The sequence below is a fragment of the Panicum virgatum genome, chromosome 1N, assembly GCF_016808335.1.
Source record: "Panicum virgatum strain AP13 chromosome 1N, P.virgatum_v5, whole genome shotgun sequence".
In the NCBI taxonomy this organism is placed as follows: domain Eukaryota; kingdom Viridiplantae; phylum Streptophyta; class Magnoliopsida; order Poales; family Poaceae; genus Panicum; species Panicum virgatum.
Genome location: NC_053145.1, coordinates 62,209,767 through 62,224,063, shown reverse-complemented (window position 1 = coordinate 62,224,063; position 14,297 = coordinate 62,209,767). Strand labels below are relative to the sequence as shown.

Below are 14,297 nucleotides of genomic sequence, written 5' to 3'. Positions count from 1 at the left end.
CTGGCGGAGCTGGCGCCCGCGGCGGCGCGGCAGGGCACGCGCTCAACGCGGCCCGCGGCGGTGCGGAGGCAGGGCACGGCGGCGCGTGGCCGTTCCGGCCCGGCCGGCGGCGGAGGCGGCGTCCAGGCGGCGGGGTAGCGACCTGTGGGGGCCGGCGGCTGGGGGGCGCGCGGGAGGCGGGACGCGCGCGGGGCAGAGCGCAGGGCGCGCGTGGGGAAACAGGGCGGCGGCGCACACGGAGCAGGGCGGCGGCACGCGTCGGCGGCGGCGTTCCGCCGGCGGCGGCGCAGGGCGGTCACGGGGTGGGGCGGCGCGAGGTCCAGGGAGGCCAAGCGGCCTAGGGGCACGCGGTAGGGGGCCGCGGGCTGGAGCAGGGAGCTCCGGCGGCGCGCGCGGGCGGCGCTCAGCGCGTCCGCGGCGGCGCGGCGGAGGCGGGGGCGTGGGATTCGGCCGAGGAAAGGGTCAGGAAGGGAGAGGAGAGCGCGGTGGAGCTCACCAGGGGCTCGATTTGGGCGGAGAAGACCTCGGAGAGGGAGCTCGACGGCGCGGGGTGGAGTTCGGGGCGACGGCAATGGCGGACGGAGTTCTGCAGCTCGATTTCGGCCGGGGAACGACTCGAGCAGGCACGGGATGGAACGGAGTGGGGTCGGGGCGAGGTTGCGCAGCTCGGGGTGCGACGAATCGAGGTGGGGCGGCGAGCCGTGGCCGGCGCGACGAACGGCGGCGACTCGAGCTCGTGCTCTGCGCAGCAGCTCGGGAAAGGGATAGGGATGGACTGAACGGAAGCTTCCAGGCCAGTGCAAGGTGAAGAGCGGCGTCGGGGCGCGATTGCCGACGCGTGGCGTCGCTCGCCGGCGACCAGACGCCGGTATGGCGTCGGGGCGGCACAGTGTCGAGCACAGGAGATGCACTGTTTCTTCGTTTAAATGATTTTTGCTCGAGTTTGACCAGTTGAAACTCAAATTTTCATATAGAAACTTGAAATTTGGCCAAAATAAAAGTTGTAGAGAAAAAGAAGATCTACAACTTTCGTTTTGGGCGGAAGTTGATTTGGAGCTCGGATCAAGGACAAAAACGAGATCGAACACAGCTAAGTAGATGTTTACTAAGCGAACGCGATTAGCGTTAACGACGAATTTGAGTCCACGATTAGCGAGTTAACTCAAGATTAACGAGACGATTAACACAGGGGTGTTACAGTCAAGCTCCTCGCCTCAGCGGCCTTATGAGGCTTGCGAGTTTGTTTTGATTCAACACATACATGGCACTTAGAATTTTTGACAAAAGTAAACTTTGAAATTAAACTCAAATTAGCTAAATCTATCATACAACCAAAATTAAGATAGCCTCGAATGTCAAACATTTATTTCATTAACGTTAATAATATTGTAAGCAATTTTATTACAAACATCTGTCAAAGAAAGACGGAACAAGCCTCCGCTTTCATAACTTTTTCCAACAAAAGTACCAAACTTAGACAAAATTCATTTATTGGACTCAAAGACTAATTTAAAACCATCTCTACACAGTAGAGAGCCGCTGACTAGATTCTTCTTGACGGTGGGGACATGCTGCACGTTCTTCAGCTGCACGGTCTTCCCCGAATTAAACTTCAGATTTACCATACCAACACCAAAAACACACGCATGCGATCCGTTCCCCATCAGCAAGGAGGCAGTCCCGCTGTCCTGGTAAGAAAAAAACAAAGAAGCATCAGCACAAATATAAATATTAGCACCAGTGTCAACCCACCACTCGTGTGAAAAAAACTGAAAGAACTGTAGGTAATAAATTACCGTACCCCGATGTTCCTCCAAGCTCGCTAATTACCATATTGGCGGAGTCATTGCCTTTGCGGTTCGGACACTTTGCAGCAAAGTGTTCTGTACTAGCACACACATAGCAAGCTCCCTCCTCCTCCTTCTTCTTCTTGTTGTTGAAGGTGGTTATCTGCTTAGTTTTTGGTTGGCTCTACAGTGGCTTTTTCTTATTCTTGTGGTAGTTGTTCTTCTGAACAAGATTGGCGCTAGAAGCACCAACAACTCATTTCCCACGTATGTCCTTTGCTCTCGCCTTCTCCTCAACATCAAGAGTCCCAATGAGTCCATCTATGGTGAACTCTTGTCTTTTGTGTTTTAGTGAAGTAGCAAAGTCCCTCCAAGAAGGTGGCAGCTTAGAGATAATACCTCCGGCCACAAACTTATCGGGTAACACACATAGTGACTCTTTGCTGCAATTTTTGAGATCTTTTGCCAGAGTATGTATTTCATGAGCCTGTTCCACTACAGAACGGTGCTCGACAATCCTATAGTCAAGAAACTGCTCCATCACATACAACTCACTGCCGGCATCAGACACTCCATATTGAGCCTCAAGAGTATCCCACAATTCTTTGCCAGTTGGCAGTAGGACATAAGAATCCACCAGGTTTTCAGCGAGAACACTAATTACGCAGCCTCGAAAGAGGGTATCAGTCTCATCGAACGCACTCCCTTCCTCTGGAGTGAACTGTTCAGGCTTACCCTCTTTTACATGCATCACTCTCAGCACTGTTAACCATAGTATAAGCCGTTCTTGCCAACGTTTGCAATTGAAACCATCAAAAGGAGGTGATTTGATTGTTGCAGCAAAGCTAGATACCGAAAGGCTATTAACATGATCAGGTTTTTGGATTGTTAGAAAACTAGGCAATTTTCGGTATATTTTAATTCTAAATATTACAAGCAATTTCATGGCATAAAAAAGTGATAATGTGTGAACAAAGAATGTGCTTGTGTTTATTTTATTCTCACTAATAAGTATGAACAAAATGTTAAACCAAAATAGGTTTAGAGTGTACCCCAAGGCGGGACAGTGCCGAAGGCACCGGTTGCGCCGTTATCAGTTGGAATAGACATTCTATTCGACTCGCCTTGACTAAAGTAGCCGAACGACGTTGATGCAGGAAGAGGTTCGCAGTCCAATCCCACGAACGGTCACCAGGAAGTAGACGGAGTAGTCATTCGTTCACGCCGGGATGTAGACGAAGTAGTCGTTCGTTCAAGCCGAGATATAGACGAAGTAGTCGTTCGTTCACGCCGGGATGTAAACGAAGTAGTCGTTCAGGGAGCGAGCAGTCGCGTCAAGACGCTCCCAAAAACCTGATATGTCCGCGTCCCGTGCAGGACCTTCAGCGAGCAGAGATTCCGGAGGCCTGCTCTCGCTAGAGCTGTGCGCGCAGTGCTAGCGATGTGGGAGAGAGGGAGAGGTCTCCTAAGCAGGAGTACCTGTGTTGTGAGGATGAGTGGAGGAGGGTTTGGTTTATATAGGCGTGGAGGTGCCTTAGATTCAACGAACCTGGATGTCATAATGGGCTTTGATGAGTAGCAATTACTGGTGCAATTGAGTCACATGAATCTCATTAACTGCAAAGATTTTATTCTGTGTCATCATTCACCTGTTAATGCCAATGTTTTATTGTCTCTGTTTTAAATACCGCACCTGCACGTCACGTCCGGCCGCGCCACGCACCGCCCATCCAGCCGGGCCGCGCCTCGCCATGCCCCGCCCTCGGCCCGGCGAGGCGAGCGTGTGGTTCACCGACCTCCTCTTACCGGCTTCACAAATGGTGTACACGAAGTCCACTCTTTAAGTCGGTTGAGATCCTTCTGAAATCCCGGTATGAAATTAAACAATTGATTCCCTAACATTTAATAGTGGAGTTTAAATTCTTTTATTACATTGATTAGAATAAATGAACCAAGTCCATAATTCCAACAGCTAGTACCCCTCGTACGAGCGGATTACGAATTACAACAAACACAAAGGGAACTTTAGGTACACAGCCAAAGGTCCGGACATTGTCCACACTTCAGATTACCGTACAGATACTACCAAGTAGCAATACACAACCAGCTTAAAATCTTAAATACATGCGTTCTGATCTCCACTCGCAAGACGAGAAAAAAAATATTAACAGCATAGCAACACGAAGGACCACGGGAGCAAAGCATCGCCATTTCACAACCATCATCGCCTATCTAATCATGCCCAGCGGCGTGGCCGGCGCCCCCATTACCGTGCCGCTGGCAACGCCTCGCCTCTGCCGGTCCATGTTGGCATCCCAACCTTCTCACGAATAGACACACGACACGTCAGTATCCAGCAGTGCGTACGGGTCGGGTATGAGCACACCCACCCGAAAAAAGTCGCTAGCTTTTTATTTCCAAAAGGAAAAAAAATGGTTGCGTTGAAGCAAGCTGCTACTACCCAACACCGCAAGAAGGCCACCACGGCACCGCCTGAGGTAACTCGAGACTGAAGCAAAGCAAGCGCTTACCGATCCCCAGGTCGTAGCCGCGGTTCTTGAGCTCGCGGTACTCCTGGCAGAGCGCCAGGTGCTCGCAGCAGCAGTGGACCAGGAAGTCGGGGCATTCCCCTTCTTGCAGGTCGTACTCGGCCCTCAGCCTGGACCGGTAGAGGCACGAGTAGAGGCAACCCATCCCCGTCGAGGCGCAGATGAGCCCATAGATCAGTCCACTCGCAATACAAGCTGCGAAATAAATCAAGGTTTGATTTGGCAGCGGTACGATGAATTAATTCCCCGGCAAGATCTTGGGGTGGTTTGCATAGCACGCAGTTAGGAAGCTGGAAGGAGGGGGGAGAAATAACAAACTCACAGCAGGTGCCTTTGTCCACGATGTCAGCGATCTGCCCGAACGTGATGCAGGGGCACAGGCAAGTGATGAGACCTGATCTCCACGAAAGAAACGGATGTGATGAGGCAGCGAGTATCTAGAGCTCCGGTGGCCATGGCATGGCAGCCTAGCGCGCCGTTGCTCTGAACTCTGAAGAGGAAGCAGCAGCAGAGAAGGGACGACGGCTACTTACAGTTCCCCGGGTCGTCCATGCAGTGGAAGAGGCCGGTGGACCATGTCCGCAGCGCGGCGCCGGGGCGTGAGGGGTTCATGTTCACGGCCCCGTGCTGCTGGTACGCTGCCGGCGGCGCCGCCGTTGGCGGAGCTCCGGCGCTGAACTTGTTATAAGCGTCCGGAGGGGGCGAGGAATACATTGCTTGGGAGTGGCGACGCGCAAGGCAGGACCTGGTTCCGCTCCGCTTTTAATGATTCTCTATCTTTTTTGAAACTAAATAATTAATGATTCTCTATCTCTACGGCGCCAGGCAGCCGGGTCCCAGACTCCCAGGCGGCGACTCGACTGGAGAGTCTCCGGCAAGTCACGCTCGCGCAGTTGCACCAAGCGTGTGTTTAGTTGGTGAAAAAATTTAGATTTTGGTATTGTAGTATATTTTGTTGTTATTTGACAAATAATATTTAATTATAGACTAATTAGGTTTAAAAGATTCATCTCGTGGTAATCAGTTAGACTGTATAATTAATTACTTTTTTCAATTGTATTTAATGTCTCATGCATGTGTCCGAAAATTTAATGTGACGGTACTGTAGAAATTTTTTTGGAAACTAAACACCCCCGAAATAATGCACCACGGTTGAAGCTTCCTCCTCTTGGATTCTTGTGGTGGTTGCTATGCCAACATGTAGCAATGCACGTTTCGTTCAGAAATTAAGTTAGCAATTGTTGTGCTCCTTTTGGACGGAAATGGGATGCAGGTACAGGTCCTTCATCGCAATGAAGAAAGGAGTTGGTTAATGGTTATTGAAGCACTGAGCATCATTAGCTTTAGCATATCGGCATATATGCACATTCAGATGCACCATCACAACATATTTTATTCCTCTATGAGATGATAAAAAGAAGGATGATACTTGACACTAGTACATGGATGTTTCAAAAGGCTAAAAACATAACGACAGCTACGAGGTGGGGTGAGAAGTGGATGTCTTGTACTCCAAACGCAATGAGTCGTTGCAAACTGTCGGTGTCCCGACCCGGGGGCCCGGATCCCAACTAGTAAATGCTGCGTGTTTTCTCGTCCCAAATGATGATGCAAGAGGCAACACAGTAACACACGGTTTATTCTAGTTCCGGCCGCGGGGTCGTACGTCCAGCAAGGGGGTGTGCGAGGGCACTGTATTATCTTGCACCCGGAGTGCTTGCAGTAGAGGATACAAGCGAAGTGAGAGAGGGAGGGAAGCTCCCAAGTCTCTGCTAGAAGTGGAGTCGGTTGAGATGAGTGATTAGTAGCCCTTGAACGTCCTCTTGGAAGAGAGAAGCTAGAGAGACCAGCCCCCGCTAAGGGGAGCCCGCCTCCTCCTTTTATAGTCACAAGGAGAGGCGGCGTACATTAGTGGGGCATGGAAGTCGCCGTCCTCCCCTGAATCGCGGGGGTATAGTGGTCGGACACTGTAGGAAGTACACTGTGGGAAGACGGCGCGTGTCCCAGTGATCCTGGATATCGTCCTCGGTCCTGCGAAGATCGCGCCGATCGTCCTGCAGTGTCCCTGCAGGTGGCGTGGTTGTCGCTGGTGCATGGTCGTCTATATACGGAGCGGTGGTGTTCAGTGGGCCCTGCGGTCTAGGGTCCTGCATGCACCAGCGGCAGTAGTGGCGCGCGACGGCCCCGGACCCCCTGGTCGGAGTGCGGGCGTGCACACTAGAAGGTCCGGGGGACACGTGGAGATCCCGGGCTCCTCAAGGGGGGAGGTCCGGGGCTCCGCCCGTGTGCGCTGAGCGCTCCTCCCGGAAGGACACGTGACCTCGCCGGACCCCTTCCCCAGCGGGAGGCGAGTCCGGATGGTCGGTGTCGGCAGAACAGTAACGGGAGCAGTGCCGAGCCCGTTTTGTCTCGCGTCGCATGTCCCACAGTGCCGCTACAGCCTTCGGGATGGCGGAGCGGTGACCGAAGTCAGCGGATGGGACCCCGGTTACATCCACTGTGGGAGTGGCGGCCTGACGCCGTCTGTCCTGGGCGCCGTGGCGGAGTGGCTGGCCTTTAATGCCTTCGTACGGCGAGTGATTGGGCGGTGGGGCTGGTTGTCCCTTGTGCCAAGGGGTGGCCTCGAGCGAGACGGAGATGGCTTACCCGCTCGAGGGTAGATTCGCTACCCTCGAGCGAGGCGGAGATGAGTCACCCGCTCGAGGATAGATCCGCTACCCTCGAGCGAGGCGGAGATTGTCCAGCGGGCCCGAGAGGGACCCTCGAGCGAGGCGGAGATCGTCTCGCGGGTTCGAGGGTGATGTGAACGGGCCGCACGCTGGGCTCCGTTGAGTCTTTTCCTTTCTTCCAGATTGGAAGGAGGCCGTGGGCCTTTGTGGGCCCAGTTGTCTTAATATGTGTTTGCGTTTTAAAGTGATCTTAGTACCCCGATTAGGGTGTCCCTAATCGTGGTACCCGACAGTAGCCCCCGAGGCTTTGGTTGAGTCAGGGGATTCGGCCAAAGGGTGATTCGGTGATTTTCCCCTTTGACGTGATCAGTCAATGACGCGCATCTGCCAGATGCGCCTGTGTGCCAACTCAGCGGATGTGACAACACGCCGGTCGGGGTGGTACACCCGTGGGTGGAGTACTTCGAGGCGCGCGCCTCTTTGTTTGTTTGTTTAAAGGACAAGACGTGTCCGCGTGCTGAGGGGGCCAGGGCGACGGTGGCGCCCGCTGCTTGGCAGCTGGTGCTTTCATCGCGCTATCCCGCACGTAGGGCCTTGGCCCCGGCGTTCCTGGTCGCTTTGCGGCGCACCGTTCGAGGGCAGCCGGCAAGAGCCGACGTTGCACCGCTTAGCGTCCAGGGGCTCAGCTCCGCTTTATTTCGTTTGGTCGTGTCTCGTGGAGTGCCGCGTCGTCACGGGTGCTACAAGCCTCCGCTCTTCGCCAAGCTTGAAGCTTTGTGCCCGGCGCAGCTATAAATAGGGGTCGTGGGGTTCCCTTTCCTCTCCAACCTTCCAACTCTTTCTTCCAGCCTCGCCGAAATCTTGTAATGTTTCCTTTGCCTTTTTGTGACCGGCCCCCAGATGGGGTGGCCTGGCTTTTTTAGGCTTTTGGTGCTAGAAGAATGCTTGCGAGCAGTAGGGGAAGACCGGAGTGGGCGTGCGCTCCATCCCTCAGGTTCAGTGGGATCAGCAGAAGAGCATTGGGCCCGTGGGGTCCTGCTTCTGCGATGTCCCCTGGCCTGAAGGGGGATGGAGACGCCTGACCATGGCATTAGTGCCAGGTCGGGGGGCTGTTCTTTGCATCGTCCCCCCAGGCGATGAGGTTGCCCTCGGGGAGACAATGCGGAGGGCGCTGTCCGCCAGCTCGACCCCCCGCATGGTCTTCGGTGGAGGAGACGCTAGAAGAAGGCTTGCGAGGAAAGAATCCCGCTGGACCCGTGTGGTCTGGGGGCTGCTCTTCGCATCACTAGCAGCCTCGCTGTTGCGTCAGCTAGGGGCTCGGTGCCTTTTTTCGTGGCTCGCTTCTCCCCAAGACAGGGAAAATTGCCACGTAGGTGGCAACATGTTTGTATCTTTCGATGGCTTCACGCCGGTAACCGTTTGTAATCTTTATTTGCATTTGAGCAATAAAGTCCCATTTCTCCTCTACGGGGAGGATTACCGAGGGTATAGGGGTGTACATAGAGTTACGACCCTCGAATATGTGTGAAGTCACCTTTGCGGGGGCGCGTCAGCGCACCCGCGGGTGTAGCCCCCGAGGCCTTGGAGGAGAGTTTGTGCTCGTCCAAGTGCTATAAACGTCGTCCCACTGGGTAGCTTTACTGGGGCGGCTGCCCAGCATCTTTTTCAGCCGGCATCGGCACTCTTTCAACCGGCCTCGGCACTTTTAGTGCTGGTACAGCGGCCCGGCGTTCCGCGTAACCATCAGGAGAGCGCACGTCAATAGCGGAGGGTTCGGTTAGACACGTGGAGCTTCACAATTGACGGTCGTCGACTTATTCGAGGGTGCGGCTTGAATCGTGGTGTGCGAGGAGCCCCCGAGCCCAGGCCCGTGTGAAGGCGTTCAGGGGAACCCTCGACTTCGATTACGACCCTCGTCGTCCTTCCGCAGGGAGGAGGGGTGAAGCGCACCAGGCTACCCATGCCCGGGCCGCGAGCTATGGCTGCTTCAGTGAGCTATTAGCGGGTTGTTCAAGCGGACGTCTGTGCCCCGTTCGATAGGGGTCGGCTCGTGGTCCATAGACACGTCTCATAAAGCGCTCGCGAGGGTTCGCTAGGTTTGGTTGCTCTTGGTATGCCGAAGGGTGTGATAAAAGAAGTCGCGAGCTGGTCGGACTCTTTCATCTTGATTTGGTGGTAACTGGAATAAGCATCAAGAAAGGATAGGAGTTCACATCTCGCAGTAGTATCTACAATCTGATCAATTCATGGCAAAGGAAAGGGAACCTTCGGACATATCTTATTTAAACTAGTGTAATCTACACACATCCTCCAGTTTCCACTCTTTTTCTTCACTAATACTGGATTAGCTAGCCACTCGGGATGGAATACCTCTTTGATGAATCTGGCCGCCAGAAGTTTCTGCAACTCCTCGCCGATCGACCGGCGCTTGAGCTCGTCGAAGCGTCGTAGGCGCTGCTTCACCGGCTTGGAGTTGGGTCGGACATCAAGGGAGTGCTCGGCGACCTCCCTCGGTATGCCAGGCATGTCCGAGGGGCTCCACGTAAAGATATCTGCGTTGGCGCGGAGGAAATCGACGAGCACCACTTCCTATTTGTCGTCGAGTGTGGCGCTGATCTGCAACGCCTTGTCGTCGGAGTGGCTCGGATCGAGGGGCACCTTCTTGATACCCTCGGCGGGTTCGAAGCTCCCGGCATGTCGGTGCGTGGAGTCCAAGGCCTCGCTTGCCATTTTGTCGAGGGTGGCTGCGAGGGCCTCGTCCTCCGCTTGAGCTTCCGCGCGCTCAACGCACTCAACGTCGCACTCGTAGGCGTGCTCGAACGAAGAGCCGATGGTGATGACGCCCTTTGGACCCGACATTTTGAGCTTGAGGTAGGTGTAGTTGGGGACGGCCATGAACTTGGTGTAGCAAGGACGACCAAGGATGGCATGGTAGGATCCTCGAAACCCCACCACCTCAAAAGTGAGTACCTCCTTGCGGAAGTTAGCTGCCGTGCCGAAGCAGACAGGTAGATCGATCTGGCCGAGGGGTTGGACTCGCTTCCCCGGCGCAACGCCATGGAATGGCGACTTGCTGGGGCGGAGCTTGTCCAGTCCGACCCCCATAAGCTCCAAGGTGTGGGCGTACATGATGTTGAGGCTGCTGCCTCCGTCCATGAGCACCTTGGAGAAGCGGGTGTTGCCGATGATGGGGTCGACAACGAGCGAGTACTGTCCCGGATGCGGGACGTAGTCGGGGTGGTCCTCGCGGCCAAAGGAGATGGTATCCTTCGACCAGTCGAGGTAGGATGGCGTGGCCTTGGTGACGGAGAAAACTTCCCGGCGCTCGCGCTTGCGTTGTCGAGAAGTCAAGTTCGTCGTTGCTCCTCCAAAGATGAAGAAGGCGTTCTCCACTGGGGGGAACTCGTCATCTACACCTTTGTCGCCCGCATCCTTCTTCTTGTCTTCGTCGCGATGCGCGATGCGGTTGTAATACTTCTTGAGCATTTCGCATTGCTCGAGGGTATGATTGACCGGGCCCTTTTGGTAAGGGCACGGCTTCTTAGCATGTCGTCGAATTGGCCACCACCACCTCGAGGGGGGCCTCGAGGCCCTTTGCGGTCTGGGGCGGCAGCGAAGGCCTCCTCGGAGTCCTCTGCCTGCCCCGACACGCTCTAGGTCGGTGGCACCGGCTTCTTTCCCTTCCTCCCCCGCTTCAGTTTCTTGGCGGGGGTATTAGACTTGATGTGGCTGCCCTCTGCGGGCGCATCGACCTTGCGCTTGCTCGATTTGTCGTCGAAGATGGCACCAATAGCCTCCTCGCCGGCGGCGTAGTTGGTGGCAGCGTCGAACAACTCATTGGTGCTGACGGGTCGGCTTCTCGCGAGCTCATGTACCAGGTTTCTGCACGTCGTACCCTCGAGGAAAGCGTTAATGACCTCGACGTGGGTGACGCTGGGGAGCTCGGTGCATTGCTTGGAGAAGCGTCGCACGTAGTCGCGCAGGGACTCGCGGGGCTTCTGGCGACACCCTTTGAGGTCCCAGGAGTTCCCAGGGCGCACGTACGTGCCCTGGAAATTGCCCACGAAGATATGGACCAAGTCGGCCCAGTCGTGGATCTGATCCGCAGGCAGGTGCTCGAGCCACATTCGTGTGGCGTCAGCGAGATGGAGAGGAAGGTTGCGGATGATGACCGCGTCCTCCGTCGCACCGCCTAGCTAGCACGCTAGGCGGTAGTCGTTGAGCCATACTGCAGGGTCAGTCTCGCCCGAGTACTTGACGAGGGTGTTGGGTTGTCGAAAGCGCGGGGGAAAATATGCTGTCCGAATCTCCCGGCTGAACACCCGGGTGCCCGGAGGCTCCGGCGACTCACCCCTGTCGTGCTCAGGGTCGAAGCGTCCACCCCGTCGAGGGGTGTACTCCAGCCGTCGATGACGTTGTGGGCGTCGCCGTCGCCAGCGTGCCCGCGAGTGTCACAGATTAGCTCCCTTACGGGAACTCTTCCGATGCGCTCGTGCACCGAGGGTGCCCTCGCACCGGGTGTTACGGCTGCCTTGCCCTTTCGTGCTGGTGGTGTGTGCACAGAAACCTCGCGGTCCTGGTGTGCAGTCCCGCCAGGCTGCTCCGGGGCCTTCGAGCGCATACGAGACGCAGAACTCACGGCCTGCTGCACGGCAGCTTGCTCGATGAGCTCCTGTGCCTCGCGGCGCAGGTTGCGGCCCGAGGGCGTCGATGGCTTAGGCATAGCTTGAAGTAGATAGGCCGCAGCGACGAGTTTTTCGCCGGCCGTTTGCAGTTCCGGAGATTTGTCGACGTTGTCGTTGGCCAGGATGCGCTCCCGGGCAACACGTCCCGCCGCCTGGGCATGTGCACCACGCGCGGTACGCTGCTGCTCGAGAGCGGCGCGTAGCTCCTGGGTTTGTTGACGCAGCTCGTCGTGCTTGGCATGAAGCTCTTTGAGCTGCGCCAGCTGAGCTTGTCGCGCCGCCGAGCTTGACGAGGAAGGGGCTGCAGGCGGGACCACCGGTTGCTTTGCCCGCGCGTCCGCCCCGCCGTCCCCGTCGTTGCTTGGGGCGTTGTCGTCCTGCTCGTCCGCAAGGTCCACCATGAAGCACTCCCGGGAAAGATCGAATTCCCCCTCGCTGGAGTCTTCGGAGCAGGGGAGGCAGTAAGCCGTCGCCAGCTCGGCCTCCTCGGCCGTGAAGTTATTCATGAAGATGTTGACGTCGTCGGCGATCGAGCTCGCCGTCTCGGGGTAGGATTCGTCAGGAGACGACGCGATGAGGCTGTGGATCGACAGAAGATGATGACCCGGCAGATCCTCATGCTCGATGAAGTTAACGCTGGTTGACGAGGCGTGGGCGGCAGCGTTGCGCATCCCGAAGGGGAAGGGCGATGCCAAGGTCGAGCCCTCCCTGGGAGGCACTAGTGCCGCAGCAGGTGACGATGCCGGCGCAGATGACGCCGAGGCACGTGATGACGACACGGTGGCTCCGTGGCGCCGGGCTGGTGAAGTCGGAATGACGGGGTTGCGTCCGGGCGAGAGGAGCTGCATGAGGTAACCGTTGCCGGTTGCTCTAAACTCGAGACTCCCGAACCGGATCATATGTCCCGCTGGGAGCGGATCCGAGACACCCATAGGGTATGGGTTGGACCTGCTCGCCATCCCTGGAGATCAAATGTGAAAAAGAGAGAAAAATGTCACGCAACGCCCCCTATCTGGCGCGCCAACTGTCGGTGTCCCGACCCGGGGGCCCCGGATCCCAACTAGTAAATGATGTGTGTTTCCTCGTCCCAGATGATGATGCAAGAGGCAACACAGTAACACACGGCTTATCCTGGTTCAGGCCGCGGGGCTGTACGTCCAGCAAGGGGGGTGTGCGAGGGCACTGTATTATCTTGCACCCGGAGTGCTTGCAGTAGAGGATACAAGCGAGGTGAGAGAGGGAGGGAAGCTCCCAAGTCTCTGCTAGAAGTGGAGTCGGTTGAGATGAGTGCTTAGTAGCCCTTGAACGTCCTCTTGGAAGAGAGAAGCCAGAGAGACCAGTCCCCGCTAAGGGGAGCTCGCCTCCTCCTTTTATAGTCACAAGGAGGGGCGGCGTACATTAGTGGGGCATGGAAGTCGCCGTCCTCCCCTGAATCGCGGGGGTACAGTGGTCAGACACTGTAGGAAGTACATTGTGGGAAGGTGGCGCGCGTCCCAGTGATCCTGGATATCGTCCTCGGTCCTGCGAAGATCGCGCCGATCGTCCTGCAGTGTCCCTGCAGGTGGCGTGGTTGTCGCTGGTGCATGGTCGTCTATATACGCCGCGGTGGTGTTCAGTGGGCCCTGCGGTCTAGGGTCCTGCATGCACCAGCGGCAGTAGTGGCGCGCGACGGCCCCGGACCACCTAGTCGGAGTGCGGGCGTGCACACTATAAGGTCCGGGGGACACGTGGAGGTCCCGGGCTCCTCAAGGGGGGAGGTCCGGGGCTCCGCCTGTGTGCGCTGAGCGCTCCTCCCGGAAGGACAGGTGACCTCGCCGGACCCCTTCCCCAGTGGGAGGCGAGTCCGTATGGTCGGTGTCGGCAGAACAGTAACGGGAGCAGTGCCGAGCCTGTTTTGTCTCGCGTCGCATGTCCCACAGTGCCGCTACAGCCTCCGGGATGGCGGAGCGGTGACCGAAGTCAGCGGATGGGACCCCGGTTACATCCATTGTGGGAGTGGCGGCCTGACGCCGTCTGTCCTGGGCGCCGTGGCGGAGTGGCTGGCCTTTAATGCCTTTCGTACGGCGAGTGGTTGGGCGGCGGGGCTGTCTGTCCCTTGTGCCGAGGGGTGGCCTCGAGCGAGGCGGAGATGAGTCACCCGCTCGAGGATAGATCCGCTACCGTCGAGCGAGGCGGAGATTGTCCAGCGGGCCCGAGAGGGACCCTCGAGCGAGGCGGAGATCGTCCCGCGGGTTCGAGGGTGATGTGAATGGGCCGCACGCTGGGCTCCGTTGAGTCCTTTCCTTTCTTCCAGATTGGAAGGAGGCCGTGGGCCTTTGTGGGCCCAGTTGTCTTAATATGTGTTTGCGTTTTAAAGCGATCTTAGTACTCCGATTAGGGTGTCCCTAATCGTGGTACCCGACACAAAGTGTTAACCGCATGATTCAGAATCTGACTAGGGAACTGGAAAGTGCGGGAAAATTATCCTCTGATTTAGCAGTTAAGCAGCTCATTTTGCTAATGAACAATGCAGTCCTAGTGGGGGGAAGGTGTTATCTGGAGGTAAGTTTGCCACCAGTTTGGTAGGCTGTGTTTGGTGAAGTCAGTTTGGTAGGCTGTGATTGGTTA

The 14,297-nt window shown here is 56.4% G+C and overlaps 1 protein-coding gene across 1 annotated transcript; it reads right to left on the bottom strand.

The window, feature by feature from the left end:
* Window positions 1-3,696: 3,696 nt before the first annotated feature.
* On the bottom strand, window positions 3,697-5,105 carry LOC120653846 (cell number regulator 1-like). The gene is made up of 4 exons (XM_039931530.1): window positions 4,870-5,105; window positions 4,659-4,730; window positions 4,319-4,531; window positions 3,697-4,107 (listed from the first exon to the last, which is right to left on the bottom strand). Exons 1-4 carry the CDS (start codon window positions 5,048-5,050, stop codon window positions 4,016-4,018), a joined length of 558 nt encoding a protein of 185 aa, XP_039787464.1. The 5' UTR covers window positions 5,051-5,105; the 3' UTR covers window positions 3,697-4,015.
* Between the last annotated feature and the right edge of the window lie 9,192 nt (window positions 5,106-14,297).

Coding starts and splice junctions, on each gene's coding strand:
- LOC120653846 (XM_039931530.1), bottom strand. CDS start 5,050: ATGTATTCCTCGCCCCCTCCGGACGCTTATAACAAGTTCAGCGCCGGA. Junction 4,731..4,869: donor CATGGACGACCCGGGGAACT/GTAAGTAGCCGT, acceptor CGTGGAGATCAG/GTCTCATCACTTGCCTGTGC. Junction 4,108..4,318: donor CGGCTACGACCTGGGGATCG/GTAAGCGCTTGC, acceptor ATTCGTGAGAAG/GTTGGGATGCCAACATGGAC.